At 46.5% G+C, this 25,151-nt stretch overlaps 1 protein-coding gene across 1 annotated transcript; it reads left to right on the top strand.

Moving 5' to 3' along the window:
• Positions 1–316: 316 nt before the first annotated feature.
• LOC309438080 (serine protease 55-like) lies at positions 317–17,980 on the top strand (the record flags this gene model as incomplete). The annotated part of the gene is made up of 5 exons (XM_082048987.1): positions 317–347; positions 674–863; positions 2,081–2,328; positions 4,655–4,797; positions 17,678–17,980. 5 exons carry the CDS (start codon positions 317–319, stop codon positions 17,978–17,980), a joined length of 915 nt encoding a protein of 304 aa, XP_081905113.1.
• Between the last annotated feature and the right edge of the window lie 7,171 nt (positions 17,981–25,151).

The following is a 25,151-nucleotide window of genomic DNA, read 5'->3' as shown; positions in this document are numbered from 1 at the left end:
GTGAGCAGCTGGATTGGACTGGGGGATCTCCAGAGGTCCCTTCCAACCCTAAACATTCTGTGATTCTCTGATTCTGTGCAATGGATTGTGTGATGTCACATCCTGGTTTCTCCAGCAGAGCAGTGTTGCCTTCAGTGAGAACATGGACTGGGGAACATGTCCTGAGGTGTCTGCAGAAGCATCACTGCTCTAAATGTTGTTGAAGAGTGTTGGTCCATGACTGGGCGTGAAATGCTGCTCCTCATCCTCTTGTGTTTAACTTCTCTGATCAGCAGCATCCATGCAGGTTTTTTTTCTCAAATTTTTATGTTCAGAAATGACCAGCCCTATGGGATATAAATGTATTGGTAAATGAAATCAGCTCGGGCTTGTTCCTTGTACCTGATGGCATATGAGTACAGCTTGCACTAGAGCCTGATGCTGAATTTGACTCACATGCACTGAACTATCTTATTCAACCTGCTTTGGGGTCTATGGCCTTGCTAGACCCCAAACTGCCTGGGCATTGCTTGGCAGGTTTGAGGAGGCTACAACCATTCCAGAGGCTATCACAGAGACCAAGTAGCATGGATAATTATAAGCCAGTGCTTTATCTGATGGCCTTCCCCTCTAGTTTAGCAGCACAGGCAGTGACACTGCTGTACATGGGCAATCTGTCTCGTTTTGTACCCAGAGTGTGGCCTCCGACCAGGTTTCGAGTCCTTCCAGCTGACTGGCAAGAAGATCGCAGGGGGTAGATATGCCAATGCTGGGGAGTTCCCGTGGCACGTGAGCATCCAGAGCAGCGGGAAACACATCTGCGGAGGGACCATGATCAGCGCGCTGTGGATTTTAACCGCTGCCCATTGCTTTGCAGAAGAAGTGTGAGTACCCAGGGGAAGCGAGGACAGCCCAGGCACAATGGGTTGGTAACTTTCCTCCTTGGGGGTGTAGGGTATGTATGTCCTTAGGGTCAAGTGCACAGTAAATGCGACTGAGCCAGAGAGCCCTGAAAACAGGAATTGTCTCCTGTGGGGAGTATTACGAGAGAAATGTGCAGAAATCTGCATAACCAGGAGCTGCAGAGGGGAATATTTTGAAGGATGGTCCGAGCAGCCTTGTATAAGCGCCCATGATGCTGTTCTGATGGCACCAAGTATTTCCTGTATGTATACATGGGTTGCAGTACCTTGTAAAAAGAGATGTATCACAGTACGTTTGGGATTGGAAGGGACCTCAAAAGATCATCCAGTCCAATCCCCCTGCTGGAGCAGGAACACCCAGATGAGGTTACACAGGAAGGTGTCCAGGCGGGTTGGAATGTCTGCACAGAAGGAGACTCCACAACCCCCCTGGGCAGCCTGGGCCAGGCTCTGACACCCTCACTGAGAAGTTTCTTCTCAAATTTAAGTGGAACTTCTTGTGTTCCAGCTTGATCCCATTACCCCTTGTCCTATCATTGTTTGCCACCGAGAAGAGCCTGGCTCCATCCTCGTGGCACTCACCCTTTATATATTTATAAACATTAATAAGGTCAGCCCTCAGTCTCCTCCAAACTAAAGAGCCCCAGCTCCCTCAGCCTTTCTTCATAAGGGAGATGCTCCACTCCCTTAATCATCTTTGTTGCCCTACACTGGACCCTCTCCAGCAGTTCCCTGTATTCCATTCCAGCTTATTCCAACCCCCAAATAACCTTTGTTTTCATATAGCAAAACCCCATGGACAGTCTGATTTTACAAAAAAACCCACAATTTCTGGATAAATCAACCCCATGCAATTCTCAGGGGCAGAGTCCAGCCCTCTGTGAGCTCCCCTCTGAAATTTGGCAGGTCCAAGAGCTGGGGCTGTTTAGTGACAAACAACCTGTGGCACCACAACCTGGAGCAGCTGGCTGGGGGCAGCGATGCTGAAAATCCAGCCCACTCCATCTGTTCTCCCCTGAAAATGAGCTTTGCCTAGAAGTGAGAGTGGATTTCTGCGATATTTATAGCTAACCTTCCTGAGCACCACCCTAACCTGCTCAAGGGAGGAAGCACCAACCTTTACAACACAAAGCCTTCATGTTTGCTTATGTCTACACTGCTTTTGTTTTGCTTCTAAGGCCGCCAGATCTCACCGTTGTGGTGGGGGGAACTGACCTCAGCCTCCCGCTGGAAGAACATAAGCCGGACAGCTTGATCCTCCATGAAAACTTTGACAGTGTGAGCATGCAAAACGATATTGCTCTGATCCTGCTCAGCTCTCCTGTTGAGTTCACCGATGAGAAGATGCCCATCTGCTTGCCCTTCATTTACGACATCAATACGTGGCAACATTGCTGGGCTACTGGGTGGGGAACCACAAGTTCAGGTGAGATGCGGTTGGGAGATCTATTTGCTAATGGAGGCTGGGTTTTACCCATTTAAAGTAGATGTTCTGTCTCAGGAGGGGTTACCCACGCTGACTTCCACTCTCTACCTCCCTGGTAAACACATCCAGACCCTCACAGCCTCTGCACTTCCACCAGTTCTCTCTCCAGTGCAAGAACCAGCCACTTATTGACCCCAGAACAAAGTCCTGGGTACTCTAAGCAAAAATGTTCAAGTTGAAACCTTAGAGCCACCTACCTTTGCTCTGCAGGAGCTCAGCCTTATTTTGGATGCATTTATTGGCATCCAAAGACAGACAAGCTCCGCCCTGGTAAGTTAGGCTGGGTCTGAAGTGGTCTGGAGTAAGAGAAACAAAGGTCTAGGGTTGTCATTGGCTTAATGACAATCAGATTGATTCAATGGTACTGGCCGCCCCTCTTCTTCACTCATTTAGAACAGCAGATTGCTAATTGTTCTTGTTTAAGCCCTAATGAAAGTAGCTCCAGCACTGACTGTGACCCAAAATGTCTGTCCTGAACAAACGTCAGTAAATGGCTAATGAGTGATTTCATTATTGGAAAGAGTTAATTGGGACAGAGTGGGCAGCATGGTTTTAACAGTCCATCCTAGGATGTAGTAAGTCCATGTCCCATTTAGTAATTGTTATTCTGCTCCAAAGAGTTATGGTATCTTCTCTGAAACTCTGCATATTCCTTCTTAGGCTTTATTTGCCTCACATAACATTAATATGCAACACAACACTGTGTTATAGTTGTGAAACTCTCCCATTTCACCAAGGTAACGTGCTCCTAGAAACAGAAAACCAGGTATGTGCTGCAGAGTCGCTCCACAGCTTGGTAGGGTTTCTTTTGAGCTGGTCTCCTTGCAAAATGCGCGGCATGGCTCTGGAGATGGGTCTCCCGCTGTTTGGTGGGCTCAGCTGACATTGCTTCTGCTCTCCAAATTGCATCCTGCATGGGGCCAATGCGCTCAGCCCTGGCACACAGCCCTTCTGTCTGGGACATGTTTCAGAAGAAAACTAGTAGAAGCTGACTTTGGTGAGAAGGATGTGTGATGTGGGCCATACCAAAAAGTACGACGTGCTGTTCCTCGCCAGGCGAAAATGGGTCATTTCTCCTCTCTACCAGCCTTTTGTAGGTGGATATCTCTAAGCTGTCACCTCGGGTGGCACTAGCCTGACTCCCCTTCAACTGCAACTAGACCTCATAGAATCACAGAAGCATTTTGGTTAGAAGAGACCCTCAACATCATTGAGTCCAACCATTAACCTCACACTGTCACTAAACCATGTCCCTAAGAACCTCATCTATGCATCTTTTAAACACCTCCAGGGACGGTGACTCATGTTGAGCCACCTCCTTGGAGATGCCTCCATTGAAGCCTTTCAATCTGTTGGCACTTCCATGGAGTTGCCCTATGTCTTTTTGAGTCCTACCTCCCCAAAGGCACCAGGGCCATTTAGCTCAGTGAAATATGGCAGGAGTTTCTGAAAATCTGTTGGTGTCTTCAGCAGCAACATCCTCCAAAAGCCAGTTTTATCCTTCACATTCAGGTTCACTTTAAGAGTGAAATGAGTGGGTTTTCCAAGTAGCCCTGGGCATTTTCAGTCTTTTTATTGATGGATGGTGACAGCTGAAATTTCTTGTGGATTTTGTTCCATCTTGAAGGATGGAAGAGAGCCACTTTGTGAAAGACACAGCTGGTCCCCTGGGTGAAGCATGGCCTCACAGCCCCCCAGGAGAGCATGGAGATAACAAGATGAGTGGACTTTCCTCTGCAGGGGTCTCACAGGACCCCAGGGAGAATCCCTGAACTATGAGTGAGAATCCCCAGAACCATGAGTGAGAAACCCAAGAAGTGAAGCACAGCTTGTCCCAGGTCATCACCAACACCCATAGGGTCAGCCATCCCTTTGGGTCCTTCACGCTATACCAGAGTCCGTCTACAAAAATAAGTGTTGTTTTAAAATCCTATTTAGCAAGCCTCCACTTCTCAAGATTTCAGCTTTTCCTGTTAACACTTCCCCCCACTCTACCTACTTATCCACCTCCTAGGCTGGCATAAAATCAAGAGCACAAATTTATCTTTGCTAACATTTGGACAGCCCCTATAAGCCCTCATGACCTGAAGACCATACAGTTGTGCCCTGAGGCGCTCTTGCCATAGGATGCTTTACAAATTCAGCTTGGAGCAGTCCAAAGTGCTCATCTCCAGCTGTAGTTACACCCTCACAAGCCTGTGCTGCTCTGCAGGGTTTGTTCATTGTTCAGGGTTTGCTAATCGTTCTTTTCTCGCTTGCTGGTTAGAGGTTGCGGTGCCAGCATCCCAGCTGCTGCAGAAAGCACGGATGAAGCTCATCAGCAGGGAGCAGTGCTTGGAGCGGATGCCGGAGCTAGGGGAGAACGTGGTGTGTGCAGAGCTGGAGAAAGGAGAACAAAGCTCCTGCCAGGTAAACCAAACAGGCTCTTGGATGGCCATGCCGCCTATGGGGGCACAGAGACACTGGAGGAGAAGCAGCTTTGCTTCAATGATGAACAGTGATCTTTCCCACAGCCTCCTGGGGTTGCTAAAGCTTCTCTGCAGGAGGCCAAGGCAGGATGCCTGGGGTCAAGGAACTGCCTGCAAAGGCGTATTGACCTGGGCAGTGGGGGTGCAGGACTCTTGAGGTTGGAAAGTAGGGGTGGTGCTGGAAATGGAACACGTTGTTGTGTGGATGAGCCTCTCATGTTCTCCTCACTTGTCCCAAAACCCATGTTCTTCAGCCAGTGAGCATACAAAAGAGCCAAATTTAGCACATATAGACAAGAGCAGCAAATTTAGCACCCATAGACCCCAGCGTCCACTATAAATTGGGGAATGACCTATTAGAGTGCAGCATAGGGGAAAGAGAGTTGGGGGTCCTGGGGACAGCAGGGTGACCATGAGCCAGCACTGGGCCCTTGTGGCCAGGAAGGCCAATGGTACCTGGGGTGGGTTAGAAGGGGGTGGTCAGTAGGTCAGAGAGGTTCTCCTGCCCCTCTACTCTGCCCTGGGGAGACCACACCTGGAATCTTGTGTCCAGTTGTGGCCCCTCAGTTCCAGCAGGACAGGGAACTGCTGGAGAGAGTCCAGCGCAGCCACCAAGATGCTGAAGGGAGTGGAGCATCTCCGTGGGAGGAAAGGCTGAGGGAGCTGGGGCTCTGGAGCTGGACAAGAGGAGACTGAGGGGGGACTCATTCATGGGGATCAAGATGGAAAGGGGGAGTGTCAGGAGGATGGAGCCAGGCTCTTCTCGGTGACAACCGGTGATAGGACAAGGGGCAATGGGTACAAACTGGAACACAGGAGGTTCCACTTAAATTTGAGAAGAAACTTGTTGGGGGTGAGGGTGGCAGAGCCTGGCCCAGGCTGCCCAGGGAGGTTGTGGAGTCTCCTTCTGTGCAGACATTCCAACCCGCCTGGACACCTTCCTGTGTAACCTCATCTGGGTGTTCCTGCTCCATGGGGGGATTGCACTGGATGAGCTTTCCAGGGCCCTTCCAACCCCTGACATTCTGGGATTCTGTGATTCTGTTTATTACAGAGTTGCACAAGTCTGGATGCTGGAATACAGCCAGCATACCAGCAAGAAAAGTAAAAGGTATTACGTGCAAAATCTTATCACTATATTCACACCCAACTGGTCACACACTTGCATATTGTATTACATAATCCCTTTAGCATATTAATGAGCAACATTCAGCTAAAGGACACTTTATCCAACTGTCTTGAGATATGTGTTAAAGCAAGACTCAGCTAACCGTGGAGGCTTCAAAATGTCTAAAACTGCAAGCTCAGTAGTGTCTGTAATTCATGATTAGGTGTTTTGCAAGTCACTCTTGTCTTTGTTATATGAGCAGACTGACCTAAAACTGAAAGAATTTACATATCTTGAGGTTCGCATTATTTTAAGGGATGACAACACGCTGCCCTGATTCCCTCCATGCAGAGAGAGAGGCAGGAGCTCTGCAAGTGAGCTGCAAGGAGGACATGGGAAAAGCGTGGGTCCCAACAAGTCCCCTTGGACAGGAGATAGTTTTTGATGGCTCTGGGCACAGGAATTGGAACTGGCACCTCATAACATTTTAAAAACCCAGTGTCTGCTGTAGCCCAGCTGTGCAGTGGTGGGAGGGATGGGAGGTGAGGTCTCACATCCCAGCATGACATGGGCTGCATCCTCCTCTGCCTGGTGTCCCCTCAGCCCTGGGCCAGGCAGGGATATTCTACCACCACATTAAATACTGAAAGGAGACAGGAAAATTTGTCCAGGACTGTCAAAGCAAAAGAATTGGAAGAAAAACTTAATGCAGGAGTGCTGGATTTAATATTAGAAACCTTTTTCGGTTGAGGTCTTGGCCCTGACCCAGATGTCCTTTGCTGACATGGCAGGTTGGTCTGTGGGTGCAAGAACTCTTCACATCTCATTGCAATGAGTTAGTCATACAGGATGATGGACTTTCCAAGCTAAATTTTAAAGAGTAGTTTTAAATTTTAAAGTGGTATTTGACATCAGGGAATCTCAGAGGAGAGAGCTGACACAAATGTGGGAAAACCTCACTCCGAACATACTCCCACCTGCAGGATTGCTGCCCTGATGTCAAATAAAGTCTGAAAGCCCCAAAACACCTTTTCTTTCACAGCATCCAACCTCTATTCTCTCCTCCAAGAGCCCCGCAAGGACAGGGGTCTCCTGAAGCCTCTGCTTCAGGACTAAGGCCTCCATCCTCCACTGGGCAAGGGTTTTCTTACACGTGTGCATATGTTTGCAGGGCAACAGATGGGCAGACGCATGCATAGAATCATAGTATAATTTTGGTTGAAACCTTTAAGATCATCACATCCAACTGTTAGCCTCACATTGTCAAGTCCACCTCTAACCCATGTCCCTTAGAACCTCATCCACCCATCTTTTAAACCCCTCCAGGGATGGTGACTCCAGCACTGCCCTGGGCAGCCTGTTCCAATGCCCCACAGCCCTCTGGGGAAGAAATTGTTCCCCACATCCAACCTCAACCTCCCCTGGTGCAACCTGAGGCCTTTTTCTCTTGTCGTATTGTTTGTTACTTGGGAGAAGAGACCAACACCCTCCTCGCTACAACCTTCTTTCAGGTGACAGCTTCATTCTATGGGAGTCATGCAATAAGGGAACTAGAGCAACATCCAGAACAAAGAGACATCCCTGACCTTTTGGCAAAGACAGTGGGTACAGGGACCAGGGGCTGCAAAGCAATTGTGAACTGGACCCGTAGCTCAGCAGTGGAGGGGAAGCTTTGCTTTGCAAAATCACTTTTTGATTAGCCAGAAAGCATCTGTCTCTGAAACCATTCATCCAGTGACTTTCACCTCCATTAAATTCAATCAAACATCTTAGAAAGAAAACTGCCACAGGATAACATTAACATGATTAAAGAATGCACTTCCCAGCCCAGCTTTAAGTTCTATAGCTGAATTATGCTGGTGAAACACCAAGAGCACTTGTAGCCAGCAAAATGAATCTCCTGTATTCAGAAAGATGATGAGAGTGCTATTTTGATCTACAATAATATTAGAGCTGTCTGAGAAACGAACTAGAAATGTAAGCTTTCCTAGCAGAGAAGTACACAACGACTGCATGTGTGATAATGATCATAACCCAGCAACTGGAAGCTTGACCGGGCAGAAACGTCCTATAACCTGGAATAACAAGAACAAGACAAAACCACACCCTAGGCTAGAAGCTAATCTCTTCAAGAGAGAAACAAGGGACGTGAATTTTAATCAGAATTAGTTAATTTGCTGGAGGGGAAGCATTCTGCTGATGGATGATTTTCTGGGAGGCACTGACTGAAACCAGGTAGGGCACATTTTGGCGTTGCTAGGCTGGTACAGAAATCTGACTGTGTTGCAGAAGCACCCCAAGAATCAGTTTAGGCAAAGACACATTATTCTAACCACAACTGTTTAGCAGAGAACCAACTAGAAACAGGTTTTATCCAAAATTATTTGGCACTCCAACAACATCATAAAACACAGATTCAGATGCTGGTAAGGAGATCAGTTACTACACAGCTGATTCAGACTCAAGGGATCCCAAAACTCTAGAATGATGATTCAAAATGCACATCTTCCCACTCTATGTCAGAGTGAGGACTCTCAAGGGTACACAGGAGATACAATCACTCACCAATTCAGCAAGGTGTCTCAGTCCTCCAGGAAGTTTCCTTAGGTGGGATCCCAATCTAAGCAAGAGAGTCTTCCACTGCCAACCCAGCACTCCAAGAGGAGCAACTCAACATGGTTCTCCACTGGCTCCATTTATGCCCTAAGTGAAATCTGAGCTGTAGTCATTTATGGTAGTGCTCCAGAAACTTCTCTCAGCTGAGGTGTTTCATTGGTCGAGGGCCCTGTCTGTCAACCAAGGGGCGTGTGCATGACCATAGAGGTCTATAGGTCTAGAAGTTTCTGGTGCTTTCAGGGGGTGGGGAGGGTCAGGTGCATCTGCCACATTGTCTATGCTGACCAGCCATCTCCTGGGTGATCTCCAGACCACCCAGAATAGAACCATAGAACCACAGTATAGTTTGGGTTGGAAGGGGCATTTAAAGCTCATACTGAGCTTGCTGGTGGTCACAGCAAACCTGGAAGCCATTCACTGCACAGGTGCATGATGGATGTGGACATGAAGCAGACAAAAGCCTTATGTAAACTTCACCTGAGCTTTGCTGAGGATCTGGATACATTTGTTCATGTCCAGAGCCAGGCTAAGATGGTAAGTTGCACCTAGAACCAAGGCTGTAGGTCCACATGATCCTGATCTGAACCCAAAGGATTACCATCCTAGGTCTTTGCCCTGTGTGCTATTTGTGTGCTAGATTTTCCCTGTTGCAGCAAGCTGGTTTGTGAGTAACTGAGGCCACACAGATATCTTCACTGAGACACCATGTAGAAGGTTTATCCTGCTGACCACTGGCTTAATACCCCCATATGGCAACAGGACATTAACAGAAAAGCTCAGACATTTCACCAGCTGCCATCATACTAGGGCCAGACACGACTAATATGTGGATTACTAACCATATTCCTATAATAACTCAAGGAGATTGAATAGCAGAGCTCCTGAGTATTTGTAATTAAAAAAAAAATCCATTCACTTAAAAAGAAAATCTATTGTATACCAATTCCCTAGCGGTTCTGCAGACAAATATATAGATTGACTGTGAATTAACACTAACAGGATCTGTAATTGACTTATAGTTCTATTTAGTCATAAACATTAGCATTAATGGATGTTCATGGGGTACAAGTGCTAGAGAACAGACACTAGAGATGGCCTATGTGTTATTTTTTTGTGCGCTACATTTCTTCCATGACCCCGTGAACCACAATTGATGTCTAATTCCTTGCTTTCTTAAGCATCTTTTGTTAGCCTCTGATGCAATGGTAACTTGAACAATAATTAGAGTATAAGAGACTCACAAAGCGAATGCCTCTTCAGTGTCTTGCCCATCCAGACAAAATTCAGTAAATGGCCCAATTATATTTCAGAGAGTTTCTGCAAAGGAGGTCTGTGGGATGATTAGGACAGAGTGTGTTCAGCTGGGAGTCACAGTTCATGTACAGTTCAGGTCAGCAGCAGATCAAGGGGGGGCCCAGTCCCTGGCCTGACTTGCAGGGGAAAGAATCATTGCGTGGCCACAAACAAGGTGTGGGATGGTTCCAGCTCAGCTTCACCATGCCCTGCACTGGTGTAGGGCTGATCTGAGGCATGGGCTGAAGGTACCTACGCTTTCCACAAATTGTAACAGGACATGATCTTGGCCATCCCTGATAAATATCTGGAAAGATGCTAGGGTGCATCTAGGGCTCTAGGTTTTAATTTCTTTAGTTCTGCGAAAAAGGCAGAGAAGCACCTCTTTCCTTCACCTGTAATGTGTTCTGCCCACATACACTGTCAGCACTTTGGAAAGGGTAAATACCTTTATAGCGTCATGGGATGCTCAGGGTTCTCACCCTACATAACTATACAATAGCAGTAGTTATTGTACAGCCCTGGGCGGGATTTATCTGGCAATGTCTTTCTTGTAGTCATCTGCATCTACCAAATCATCCTTACATCAATAGGGAGGAAAAAAGCACTTCTGACATATGAGTCATTGAGACTGTTTTAACTATTTTAAAATAATTCCCTGTATGACTGCTTATTGCTTCCTATTAACTAAGAGCAAGTCCAAGGTGTCTCGCTCATAGGGAGACTCATGGCTCCGAGGTAGGACCATTGCCTTCATGTAAGTCTCCCATGTAATTTTAGATACCCCAGGATATACCGTTAGCATCGTACTTCCCCCGTCTCAAGGAAAAGGTCACAAACCAGCAACCTGCAAAGACTGTTCAAAATACCTGAGTGGAGGTGGATAGGTGATGATGTGGTGGAGGATTTGCATGAGGTCTGAGGTTAAATGCCCTTCTGCCTGTCACACAAAGGTCTCCTGGGGGCCAGGAGTCAAAGCCAACCACGTTTCAGTTCAAAGTTAGTGCCAACTTTACAAAATTACTGTTTTACCTTAGTATTTAAGAGAGTGATCCACTCTCCAGCCTCGTGATGGATTCTCCATCACTGAACTATTGCTAACATGATGGAGTGGGGTTTTTTTTCCTTAAGGGGCAGATTGGTCTAAATGGGACAGTATCCTGGAAGCCCCAGAACAAGGCAGTAGAAAGGCATTTCTACACTTGCAGTCTCTTAAATTTGCTTCTGAAGGGTGCTTTGATGTACAGCTCATTGGAATCAGAACACTTCTCCTGTGTCCCATGGTTTTATAGGGCTTTCATCATTTTATGATATGGGCAGACATGTGAACACATGCTGGCTGTGGTGGATTAATTCTTTAGTCTGTCAAAAACGTCCCTTCCTATTGCAAGGACCTGGGATGCTGATGGTGCTGTGTGTCTCTTCTGCTTTCTTCCTCTGGGTTGTAGCTTTTGGTCCCTCAAACTAGAAGCTGTTTGCTTTGCAGCAAGGGGTTCCAGCATTGCTTTGTGTGCCTGGTGAGTGAAGCTGTGGGGAGCAGAACATCTCTGGATCCAGCTGAACACAAAAAACCCACCATGTGCTTGCCCTGGGGGTGGGGGAATGGGTGTGATGACTCAGAGGAGCCGCTTCTCATTCGATTACAGTGAGTCAATACAGCTTTAAGGGAAAATCATGACTCACAGGCAGATTTAAATTCTTTGAAGGAGCTGACAAGCATGTGGCAGAGGGTGATCCAGCTGATACAGCGCACTGAGATTTCCAAAGCTCTATTAATGAGAGTTCAAGGCTCAAGGAGAAACTGAACTGTCATGAAGCAGAAGGGCTTCAGTTTGAAAGGGAAGCAACACAGAGGAAGGATTTGATGGGAGAAAGGGGCTCACAAGGGGACTTGTGTTGGCATCCAAAGAATTATGTTCAAGGAGAGCAAATGCTGAGATGACCAAGTTGTCCAAGGCCACAGCGTTATTCCAAGTGGTCAGAATTAAAACTGACCATGCAGAGGTGCAGCAGGATCTCATTGTTCTGAGTGACTGGCAGTTAAACCAGCAGGTGCGCTTCACAGTTGATAAAGGCGAAGAAACAAATATAGGGAAAAGCAACTCCAGCTGTACGCACTCAATAATAGGGTCTAAATTAGCTATTTACTATGTAAAAAGATGCTGGAGTAACTGAGGATAGTCCTTCAAAAACATCAGCACGAGGCTTTGTGTGGGTCAGAAAGGCGATGAGAGCATTATGAATTGTTAGGGGAAAGGGACCTGGGGGTCCTGGGGACAGCAGGGTGACCATGAGCCAGCACTGGGCCCTTGTGGCCAGGAAGCCAATGGTACCTGGGGTGGGTTAGAAGGGGGTGGTCAGTAGGTCAGAGAGGTTCTCCTGCCCCTCTGCTCTGCCCTGGGGAGACCACACCTGGAATCTTGTGTCCATTGTGGCCCCTCAGTTCCAGCAGGACAGGGAACTGCTGGAGAGAGTCCAGCGCAGCCCCCAAGATGCTGGAGGGAGTGGAGCATCTCCCGTGGGAGGAAAGGCTGAGGGAGCTGGGGCTCTGGAGCTGGACAAGAGGAGACTGAGGGGGGACTCATTCATGGGGATCAAGATGGAAAAGGGGAGTGTCAGGAGGATGGAGCCAGGCTCTTCTGGTGACAACCAGTGATAGGACAAGGGGCAATGGGTTCAAACTGGAACACAAGAGATTCCACTTAAATCTGAGAAGAAACTTGTTTGGGGTGAGGGTGGCAGAGCCTGGCCCAGGCTGCCCAGGGAGGGTGTGGAGTCTCCTTCTCTGCAGACATTCCAACCCGCCTGGACACCTTCCTGTGTAACCTCATCTGGGTGTTCCTGCTCCATGGGGGGATTGCACTGGATGAGCTTTCCAGGTCCCTTCCAACCCCTGACATTCTGGGATTCTGTGAATAGGTAGCAAAGTAAATGCCTATGTCTTGTGTGCTGTGTGCAGTTCCTGGCCACACCACCTCAGAAAATAAGTAGTAGTTTTAGGAGAGTAGAGGAGGAAGGATGAACAGAGATGTGGAATGGCTTCTGATGGAAAGGAGAATAACAGTGCAGGACCCTGAGGCATGTAAAAGACATATCTGGATGGGATATGACACAGATTCTTGGAGTCGTGAACAGCAAGGAAAGAACAGTCAAGAGCTGTTCTCTTGTCCCTGCTGTTCAAACCTCCTGAAGGAGGGGGTGTCAGATGGTCGTATCAGGCAGCAGCTTTAAAACAAAGACAAGGAAGTGTTTTTTCATCCAACAGATAATTAAACTATGGAAGTCACTGACCAGGATGTTGTGGGTATTTATCCTCAGGGATAAATGGATTCAAAAAGCAATTAGGCAACTTCCTGGATGAAGATCTCTCTAAGGCTATTAACCACCGTGATGTAAATACAACCCTGTTTCTCATTCTCCTTTCCTGAGCACGTGCTACAGATGACTGTCAGAGACAGCCGTCGGGGCCACATGGGTCTTTGGACAGATGCATTACAACTGCCTTTAAGTCCTTGCCACTATGGTTACTAATGGACCCTGCTGACATATGTTTGGATGGAGTAGAGAGGTCTTGTTCACTTATTTTCCATCACGGGGATGGAGGGACACAGGAGCTCTCACCTGAGATCTCAGAGGGGTCCCGTGAAAGGAGTCCAGGTGCCCTGTGCTACCTGGTTCATTTTCAATACCTCCATCTTAAAAATGGCCATAACCTCCTTCCTTCCAGCTTTCTCCAAAGACAGCTTGTTACGGCGAAATAACTGAAGAAATCATCTGTTTGCGAAAGCCTTTCCTTCCTGCAGCCAGGGCAGCTCTAATGGCAAATGTTGTTATTCACACGCTGATTCTCTCCAATTTACACAGGGCTTACCAAGATGAAAATGAAACCAGCAGTGACTTGCAAGGATTGTGCATCCACCTAATGAGTATCAGATGGGTTGTTCTCCCTTCCCCAGAGCTTCTCCCACCTAAGAAGATTTATGCGACTGAACGTGTTTGTTCTGATCAATTATCATGTTGCAGACGTGAATACAAATACGAAAGGAAGATTACACTCCTTATCCAAAGCCCACTAAAGTCAGAAGAAAGGCTGCTGATGTTCACAGAAAGGCTTTGGCCATGATGAAAAGGATGGAACTTTTGATCAGCTTCAGTGAACCAAGTGCCTTGTTAGTCAGTGACAATTTTTATACAAGCCAGAGCTATTTATCAGTGAATGTATCATTGCTCTCACCTCTCCTAATGGGAGGATTAACATGTGTTTGTGGAAGGCATGAGTTCAGCACCAGATTTGTTTTGATGTGGTTGCTTTTCATTCATCTTCTATTAGACAAGAAACAAAAAGCAAAGACGCTGGGTTTAGGTTTTTTTTGCTGGCCAGAAACTTGGCACTCAGACTGAAGAGCAGGAGCAGGTAACTGGTACGTGTTGCTGACCAGAAGCATTTCACCACCAGGGCACAGGAGGCTGAAAGCAGCATTTAATAAGTTCTTTGATCTTCAGAGTCATTAACCTGAGCGTTGATTAAATTAGTGCTTTTGGAAGCATCACAGATAATTGCAGCAGTGCTCAAAACTTGTTCCTCCCACACACTCCCCTACAAAAGGATAGAAAACCTTGGGCCCATGTTTTTGAGAGCTTAAGGTGAATACAGGGATATTCAAAAGTTCCCAAGAACTGAGTTTATTTTTCTCTATCTTTAGGCCTATAAAAACCAGGCTACTGATTCATCTGGGGTACTGCTATAATTACATGAGCGAGATTATCACATGGAGAGGATGACTTAGCCCACTTTGTGATAAAATCAACAAGTTACGCAGCTGAAGTTAAGAAAAGCGGCATGTTGAGTGTTGCGACCAGCTCAGCCCATGTAGAAAGGGATCCAAGGTAGGATTTAGGGATCCGAAGCAGGATTTAGGGATCCGAAGCAGGATTTGGGTCTCAGGGCTTGTGGATGAGAGAGATGGATTTGCAGCTGCTGCCTGGGTTTTCACAGCCTTGACTGACCACCTCTCTGCCCAGGTTTTAAATGGCTTTCTGCAGCTGACAGTCCCCAAGCCCTGCAGACTGGGCAGAGAACAAAACGAACATGGTTAAAGAGGTAAAAAGGGAAAAGCTGCTCTGATTTGAAAGGAAAACCGCATGATCTGTAGTTTGAAGAGGGGTTTCTTGGCTCTGCCATCTCCTCATGCAAATCATATCCCTTTTCTGCTGTGGTTTTCTCAGCTATGAAATGCGATAAGACTTTTCCCCCCAAGGACGGTCACAAGGTATCAGGAATTAACTGGTTTTTAAGCGCCCTGGGAGAAAGGTCCTTTGCAAGGGTGAGCAGCCTCCAAATTGGGCGCTTGGAAACCGATCCACCCCGATGATGCCAGTGCTAAAAATCTCCTGTATCAGGAAAAATCAGCACGACGCATTCCGACATGTCACCAACAAGGGTTCGTCAGCCATGGCTGCGTCACCGGCTTGCGAACGGCTCCCACTCTCTCGATTTCATTTATTATCATTGTGTAGGAGGCTCAAAGCGCCTTCTTTTCACTACCGGGATAACACGTTTGGACTGTTCCTGCCCTGAGGGAATTAGCAGTAAAATTCCCAGTAATTTAATTGTGCGTACAGCCTAGGAGATGTTCGTTCGTTCAAACAGGATGCCATCGCCAAGGACACTGATAATACATGGATCCAAGGTCACTGCAAGGCCACTTGTGCAATTCATTTTTGGCTAAAACAGGATTGGAAAACATCTTTAGATCCCGAGTTGGGAGAAGGTCCAGCAGCACTGGGGGAGATGCAGACATGTAGTTACAATAACACCATTGCAGTGCAAACAGTATTGAATTTACTTTTGGACTCGATCATTTTAAAGATCTTTTCCAACATAAATGATTCTGTGGTTCCGTGATTCTAGAAATGCTGAAACAACAATTACTCTGTATTTATGTTGTTTTTTCCCTTCTGTATGCATGTTGAACCAAAAATATAGATAAACATATTCTGGGTTTGGACCCTCCATCTAATGAAGTAGGAATTCTGCCTATTGACCTTATCAGGTGCTGATGAGTTGCACAGGGGACCACAGCCACTTCCTCACTCATTAATTAACGTGTGATTGCTTGGGGTAGCTGCTGGCGGAAGGGGGTTCATACATTAATGGCAAAGACATTTCTCAAGGTAACGTGCAAAGAGGGAAGGACAGCATTTCCCAAGAAAGACGTCTGTCTCAGGAAATGGGTTAGTGTCGAGTTTCTTATTTGCCACTGGAGAAAAAAGATTCAAACCCACTGTGGAAGGAAACTGATTTAGAGCAGGGGCCGCACAGCACAGAAGGTGAAAACCGCTGTCAGAAACATGGTGGACCTGGCTGGGTGCGTTTTGTCCCTTGGGTTATACTCAAGAAATTGCACACAGAGGTTGGATGGGCAACTGGACGTGCTGTTGGTGTTCAGGGACATTCCTTGTGTCAGGGTGGCTGCAATCTGCATTTGGAGGCTTGCATGTTCTGCAGGAGGGGAGGTTGCCCTTGCGGTAGCAGACAGGTTTTTAGTGAAATTATCACAGTATCACAATATGTTTGGGATTGGAAGGGACCTCAAAAGCTCATCCAGTCCAATCCCCCCGCTGGAGCAGGAACACCCAGCTGAGGTTACACAGGAAGGTGTCCAGGCGGGTTGGAATGTCTGCACAGAAGGAGACTCCACAACCTCCCTGGGCAGCCTGGGCCAGGCTCTGCCACCCTCACTGGGAAGAAGTTTTTTCTCAAATTTAAGTGGAACCTCTTGTGTTCCAGCTTGATCCCATTACCCCTTGTCCTACCATTGTTTGCCACCGAGAAGAGCCTGGCTCCATCTTCGTGGCACTCACCCTTTATATAAACATTAATAAGATCACCCCTCAGTCTCCTCTTCTCCAAACTAAAGAGCCCCAGCTCCCTCAGCCTTTCCTCCCATGGGAGATGCTCCACTCCCTTCAGCATCTTGGTGGCTGCGCTGGACTCTCTCCAGCAGTTCCCTGTCCTGCTGGAACTGAGGGGCCACAACTGGACACAACATTCCAGTTGGGATCTCATCAGGGCAGAGTAGAGGGGAAGGAGAACCTCTCTCGATCTACTAACTACCCCCCTTGTAATACACCCCAGGATGCCATTGGTCTTCCTGGCCACAAGGGCCCAGTGCTGGCTCATGGTCATCCTGTTGTCCACCAGGAGCCCCAGGTCCCTTTCCCCTACACTGCTCTCTAATATGTAATTTCCCAGCCTATATTGGAACCTGGGGTTGTTCCTGCCCAGATGCAGGACTCTACACTTGCCCTTGTTAAATTTCATCAGGTTATTAGTGTGGTTGCAAGAAGCATTTGTCAGGATCAGTGTTCATCAGTGTGCAATCTCTGGATGCTAGCGCCCACAATTAACAGTGGCAGGTTCCCGGGATCTACGTGCTCCGGTTTTGCAGAGTGAAGGACTGGATGAGCAGTCACAGCAAATGTCCCTTTTGTCTCCTGGATGTTGTCTGTTGGTGACAGGATTCAGGTGCCATTCTGAGGCCATAGGAGCACGTGGAAAAGGCCCAGAAGGACAGGGCATGGCACTGGGATAGAGCTTCTGACTGATCTCCTCCTCTCACCTTCTGTATCTGTTTGTTCTGCGGGGATCTCAGGGCTGAGCTGTGAAATTTTGAGTCCAAAATTTCCTTGTCACCCAAAATCCTCATGAAATTGGGATAGAGTTTGATTTTCCCAATCAGCCTTCGGGATGCAGCTTCTATGAGACACTTGGTCCTACTATAACACCCTCCTTGTTCCATAGGTGGACAGCGGGGGACCTCTGGTTTGCAGCTACTGGAACACCATGAAGTGGTTTCAGGTCGGCATCGTCAGCTGGGGAGAAGATTGTGCAGAAAAGCCAAACCATGAGATTTTAGTGTCTGTTTACAGCTACCGTGGCTGGATTGAGGCTGAGACAGCCTTGAGGGGGAAACCTTTCTTCATTGAAGGCGTGGATAATGGTGCAGATCACAAGGAGGTTCCTTCCAGGGCTGAGACACAGCTGGTGTTTCTTGAGTATTGTCTCCTTTTATTTATCTCTTTAATGGCAATTAGATTACTCTAGAGAAGGTGTTTTTCAAAACATAATAAAGTTCATAACTACTGTCTCATTATTCTTTTGCTGCTGACCCATAGAGTCATGGCTCAGGTCAACCTGTTCCATCTCACTCAGGTGAACACAGACACCAAAATGAGATGCCACAGTGAGACAGGGGAGCGATGGAGAGGCCAAAGAGATTAAATGGGAGACCCAGAACACAGAGAAGAAAAGCCATAATCTTCTGAAAAACCCAGATTTTCCACACGGGTGTGTCAGATGAGGCCCAGTTATTTGCTAATCTCACATGCAAGATGAAGACGTGGCATCTGAAGGAGCTGCTCCCCTTGGAAAGCTGAAAACCTAAGAAAAGTCTTATCTTATTCAGTTGCATATTGTCTTAGCTGTTGGTAGGATAGCCCTGGGTTAATCTTATAGATAATTATTAGCTGAACTAACATATCTTCTATCTTGCAGCAAAGAGCATCTTCAGAGACCACAGCAACTGCTCAGGTGATACGTCAAGCTGCTGGGACATGACAGATGTCAAATTCAGTGTCTCCTTAAGCTAGGAAGAGTTAAACAATCTTTTGGCTATTGTTGGAAGGTGTAGCATCATATGACTAATCAGTATAATTTACCTGGATTGCAAATGCTGGGCTTTGGTTGTTAAAGGCAATCGAGAAAAATCTGTCTGGCTGAAGAGAATTGTTTCTGAGCTATCCATAAAGTGCTGTCTACAGAAGACCCTTGGCTTGGTAATTAGCCAAAATTAAGCCCTTGCAAGTGAATGGTAAATAGAAAGCAAATACAGTTTATTTTTTTATCCTTTGTTAGAGTAGAGGCCTGTTACTTGTATTGCTAAGAGGTCCACATCCCAGCCTGAGCTGAGCTGGTCCTACATGCAACACATGGTCCTTCATTGCTTCTCCATCAATGAAGTTCATTGCAATACACATTCTTGTCTTCACGAGGAGGTTGCTCTTCTTGGAAGTGGTGGGGAAGGAGACAAGCAGCAACGTCTCCTTCTTGTCCCACCTTTGCAATGGCATAAAAGCACCTGTAATTAGCAGCAATGGTAAAACTTAGTGAATGTGCAGTGGGACAGAACCTCACAAATTGGTTTTAATTACCTTGATATTTTCTGGCTAGCTGGTGGAGAAGCTTTGTAAATGAGAATTAATTCATCTACCTTAAGCTAATGCGAACCCATCTTGGCATAAAAGTCAGACTTTATTTTCTGTGTTATCTGAGCAGAAAATAATGCTTAATTATTATTAGTTCTGAGTAATGCTTATGAAAATTGCTCCACATTAATTTCACATGGCTGACTGGCTAATGGATGCATAAGGGTCTTGTAACCCTTTGCAAAAAGACTAATAAAAGCTAAAAACAAGGGGAATATATTACTTTAGCAGCTATTAGTAGTAGACAGTGTCTGCTGGCATTAATACCTATATTTATTTTCCTTTCTATTAATAATATATCAACAGATTCTAGAAGCTGTGTCAGGGGCTGGATATCAGGAAATATTTCCTAATGCTGTAATCTATTCAGCTACAGAATTGTTTCCCCCAAAGGAAATGCGAGATGTCCTCCTGCTTGAATTATTTTAATGTAGGGATCGTATAGAGCACTTTTGCCTACAGCGCATGGCCTGGAAAAAGCCTGCACTTACAGGGAGCTGCAAAAGGACCCAGTAGGTCTTTTTCCATCAGTCGCATTTGCAAACGGATGATAATCTGTGTTAAATGAAGGTGATGCTACTTAGTGGTTGCAGCAGGGAACTGCTGCTGTGGGTTTGGGTCTGTTCTGCTGCTCATTTACTCAGTGGCCTTAGAGGAAGAAAGTTTGTGCCTCGTGCCTCAGTTTCCCTACTTGCTAAATTGAGGTGATGAAAGCGGTTCGCTTTGCTATATGGAAGCATCGGTTCTGCAAATTAAGACCAACTACATAGCTGCAAAGGAATAAACAGAAGCCTTTTTTCTCCTTATTTAAAACACCATAAAACTCATTAAATTCATCTTTGCTACTACATTCACTGCTCCATAATTAGGGTGAGAAAGGAAATGTTTGTTCAATATTTCTATGCTGTAACATGTTGAACCTGTATTCTGTTTCAAAGGCATTTGTGTTTTGAGACAGCACATCACTTCTGATTATGGATTTGATGGGGATGTGTCAGAGTCACACAAAATCAAAATATAATGTCTCAGCTTTCTCATTAATATTTCAATTAATTTTTTAAGCTTTATAACATTGGTATACTATGTTTGTTCTGCTATTGTGTTCTGTATTTATGGGTCTAGAGCATCTAAATGAAAAGTTTCCAGACTGAACTAACAATTTTATGCTTCAGGCTATGGTTTGGGATGCTCAATTTCTATCTTAAACTGCACCTCACTTCCTATTGCCCCTTCTTTCTTTCCAGATACTTCTTCCTCATGTCCAGTCGGCCCAATTGAGAGCATCAAGCAACCTGGGCAAAAGAGATATGTCCCTTGCAATATCCTTTGCTCGATGAGCAAAGCCGGCCGGCATAAAACAAGAGGCTGCTGCATTGGGGGTGGTGATGCAAAGCGGTATGCCAAAATTCAGATTTTGGTGTCAGCACTACACCTTTAGCAGCAAATATCAGAAGACAAGCACACTATGGAAATGCTCAGAGACTTGGGGAAACATCCATAAGAGTATTCAGGGAAAAATGTAGGAGGATGTGGCTACTCAAGGAGACAGAGGGGAGGTAGTCAGACCTTGCTTGCACTTTTTGCTAAGGAGATAGAGCAAAAGCATCTCCCATGAGCAATGAAGGCAGCAATATAAAAACCAATATACCCAACTAATTTTGGCTTAATTCTTCAGAAATTGAGGATTGTGTATTTATACATGTTGTTTCCCTGCCTGTCCCAACCCAGCTGGCCATTTGTGCACAACTTTGAGGAGAGAGTTGGAAGATTTGAAGATGATGGTGTTTGTGCAGGTTTGGCAGCAAGATCTGGTTGCAGATCAGAAGTGGGGAGGGCTTTAAGTACATATAGTTGTGTGGCTCCACCTTGAGGAGGATCAATCCAAGGCCACAGGTAACTACTGCTGTAGAAACCCAGCCTTTGTTCACTGTGATGATCCCAGACCTCTCTCCTCCAGCTCCTTCTTGGTAGATGTGACATGGGTGATCTGAAGACAAAGGAATTCCCAGCATGATCCTTTCAGAGGGACTGAAATTTCCCATTTCCCCCATTTCCCACCTGGGTTTCCTCACAGGGCAGAGACACAGTGAAATGCATAGACTTGTCTTCTGCTCCCTTCAGCATCCTGGTTCCTCTCTGTCCCTCTAAGGAGATGGCAAATGGCACACATGGCTGTGACCATGAGCGCTCGCATCCATTTGTCATTTCATATGTACCGAAGAAGTGTTTTGACTTTGTGTATGTGTCTTTAGCCGTCTGACTCCAATGCAAGCAACATGCGGGAGGGCTTTTTACTCATTCATAATTTTGTGTGCCTACCAGGCGATGGGTGAAAAAGCACCTGTGGATATGGTAGACATCATTGGTCATCTTTTTAATTGTATCTTTTGTCGATGGTAAAGTAGATCAATGCTGGATGCTGGAGGCTGCAGAGCTTCAGCTCCCCTTCCCACATTTCCCAGCAACTTCCCAAGAGTCTTTCTGGACATTTTTCAGCCTAAGGACTCAGTTTACCCTTCTGTAAGCATAATTAAAGCCAGGAATCCCAAGTTGTGACAGTGATTAATCACTGTTTTTAACTAAACTGAAGAGAAGCTCTGGGACATAAAACATTACTGACAGTATTGAACGACTTGATTTGTTGAACAACTGCTGAACGCTTTTGGTGTTAGGCTGAAGACCTGCTTTAAGGAGGTGGATTGTGGTCTGGAGGAGAGCCTGGCTTTGGGATGAATAGGGGATGGAGGTTGGCAGCCTTTGACATGCCTAACGAAGCCATTGATGTCCCTAATTGCACCCCAGAAATACAACCACGCCTTTCCCTGCAATGTGGGAATGCTCAAGCGTGATGGATCTGTGCCCACTCTTTGCACAATGGTTGTGCTTGCTGACCTTGAAGAAACACCTGTTCTAATTGAAGGATTTTGCTCAGTTGCCAATTTTACTCTTTGAGCATTTCATTGCCAGGGAAATCCCTCTGGTTTTGGCTTCTCTGTCAGTCCTGTGATACCTCACACTGCTGATCATAAGTGGCTTTTCTAAGCCATGCTTGAACTGCCCAAGTACTTCAAGAGCACCAGCTTGGCCACCTCTGGGCAGATCACACTTCTGTGTTGTTCTGACATTGGTGTGCACCGACCCTGGTGGTTATTTGGGCTTGCAAAATGCACCAGCGGGCAGCAGCTGAGCTCACAGCATCCTGCAGCATCACGAAACATCCTCTGGTTGGGTATTTCCAAGTATCTGTGTTCAAAGTATCTGCCTCCTTTTCTGTCCTTCTGTCCTTTTCTGAGAGGTGTCTTGTGCTCATGAATGCTTTTTGTATTCACAACTAGTTGCTTTCTCCATGTCTCATCATGACTCACTGCTTCAAAGGCTCTTTAATATGCAATTCACTTTGTTCCCACAGCCCAGACCGTTAAATGATTTATTATAGCATGTGGCTGCAGAGGAGAGCGCTGCATTTGGCTCCTCTGTTGGGAAGAGTGGGCTTCAAGACACTGCTGGAAAGTAAAAGTTCTTCTTCCTCCAGGCTTTTGAATGTATGTGTCTTAACACGAATCTGCAGACATTAATCACAACGTAAGCAACTCACGTAAGCTACCCCACGTTCCTCCAAATTAGGGAGGTGGGGAGGAAAGGATGAAACGGTGGCTTGGGCAATGAATGCAGATACAAGGACATAGATTCAGCTCTGCAACAACGCTGTGAGATCTGTGGGGGTTGCACAGATTAACTCTTGAAAGTCGAGACAATTAGTTGTGAACCATTTGAACTTTATTTGGAGAGCTATTGGGAGAAGAAAGATTTCCTTTTTGTCTTCTTGCCTTTGATGACAATGGGCGAGAATTTGAATGAACTTGTGCCTTGGACATAGATGAGAAGGCATTTTTCTCACAACCACTGTGAAAAGCATTGCTTCAGTCTGGGATGTGTAAGAATTTGGGTAAAAAGATAAGCAAGTGAGGGTTTTCCCTGAAGATGGTCATCTCAAACAAAAATTTTGGGAGTAACCTTGGTCTGAGCAGGATCATGGGAAAGGGAAAAGGGAACAATAGGAAATCATCTGTCAACTATGAGAACGAGTTTACAAACAACCCCTGAAACACCATATGCTGGCTCAGTGGTCTACATATTCCTTCACTTCAAGCTGCACTAATAATTTGCCCAGTTTTGTAACTTTTTGGCCAGAGATTCAACCTGAAAGTGGTGCTATACAGAGAAGAGGGCTTTGTTAGGATGGGAGGGGACCCGGGAGTGACACAGCAGCTCAGGGGCACTGGGGAGGTGTTGAGAAACCTCCATCTACCTGAGTGTCACTGCCCCAGCGATGCTGAGGGAGGTGGGGTAGGATTCTGGAGCTGGATGTGTAGAGAAGCATGAAGAATCACAAAGTGTTTATTCAAGATGTGTCCAATCGCTGGGTGCCGTGTGACGAGAGAGTTATTTTGCAGATGAATGAGCGGCTGTCGCTCTGTTTGCACGACTGTAATGTCAGAATGAAGCCATTCGTGCAGAAAGGAGCCTCCCGGCAAATGCATGTTATCACATCCAGGGTGCCTGGGGTGTGGATTCGAAGGATGCTGCCACTTGCAAATGCCACGTTTGAACCTGTTTTCTGGACAAAACTGGCACACCATGTCCTTCAGGGGAATATAATTCTCCTTTGCACACTGCTAGATCTCAGGGTGTGATCTTCTACTCTTCTTTGTTGGATGTTGTTTGTATTGGGTGGAGCCAGATGTTGGACAGAACCTTCATACACTGCATGCGGGGTCTGGCTGGATGGCGTTAGCTTTCTTCGTAGCAGCTCATATAGAATCATGTAATCATTTTTGTTGGAAGAGATCCTCAAGATCATAGAGTTCAACCATTAACAGTGTCACTAAACCATGTCCCTGAGAACCTTATCTCTGCATCTTTTAAACCCCTCCAGGGATGGTCACTCCACCACTGCCCTGGGCAGCCTGTTCCGATGCCCAACAGCCCTTTCCAGGAAGGGATTGTTCCTAATATCCAGTCTAACCTCCCCTGGCACAACTTGAGGCCATTTTCTCTTATCATGTGTTACCTGGGAAAAGAGACCAACATCCTCCATGTAGAGAGTGATAAGGTTTCCCCTCAGCTCCTGTTCTCCAGCTGAACCCCCCAGGTCCCTCAGCCGCTCCCATCACACTTGTGCTCCAGCCCCATCCCCAGCTCCATTCCCTTCTCTGAACTCCAGCTCATCAGTGTTTTAGCTGTTGCTGAGCAGCACTTCCACAAGGCTTTCTCTGTTTCTCTTGCTGCCCAACCAGTGAGTAGACTGGGAATTCACAAGATGTTGCGGGGGGACACAGGCAGGACAGCTGACACCAACTGGCCACAGGGATATTCCATACCATATGACATCAAGCTCAGCAATACAATTTTTTACAATACAGGTGGTAAAACACTGGCCCATGTTGCCCTGAGAGGTGGTGGCTGAACCATCCCTGGAGACATCCCAGGCCAGGCTGGACGGGGCTCTGAGCAACCTGCGCTGGTGAAGATGTCCCTGCTCATGGCAGGGCTGGCACTGGATGAGTTCTGTAAGTCCCTTCCAACCCAAACTGTTCCATGTTCTTGGGGAAGGAAAGGAGGGATATATGTAGTTATGGCATTTGCCTTCCCAAATATCGTTAAGCATAGTGAAGCCCAGCTTTCTGGGAAATGTTTGAACACCATCCTGCCAATAGGAATTAGCGAATGTGGTTCCTTGTTTTGCTTTGCAGCACATGCAGCTTCCCTTATTAAGCTGTCTTTGTGTTTTGTAAGGGTTTTGCCTTTAGACTGGATCCTGCACTTGCATTTTACTGGTATTGTTAAAGCATCCAAAACTCATGCATCTCCAAGGATGCATTTAAAAGCATTAAAAGGTTGGTCCTTGCATAAGCTCCAGGTGACTCTGTGATATTTCCCCTGCAACCAGCACACGGATGTTGTGGCTACATATCTCCAATAACCTAAATGGCACCAAGGCCTCTTCTCCA

Source organism: Streptopelia decaocto (genome assembly GCF_964273445.1).
Source record: "Streptopelia decaocto genome assembly, chromosome: 3".
NCBI lineage: Eukaryota > Metazoa > Chordata > Aves > Columbiformes > Columbidae > Streptopelia > Streptopelia decaocto.
This window is presented reverse-complemented; position numbering and strand designations above follow the sequence as displayed.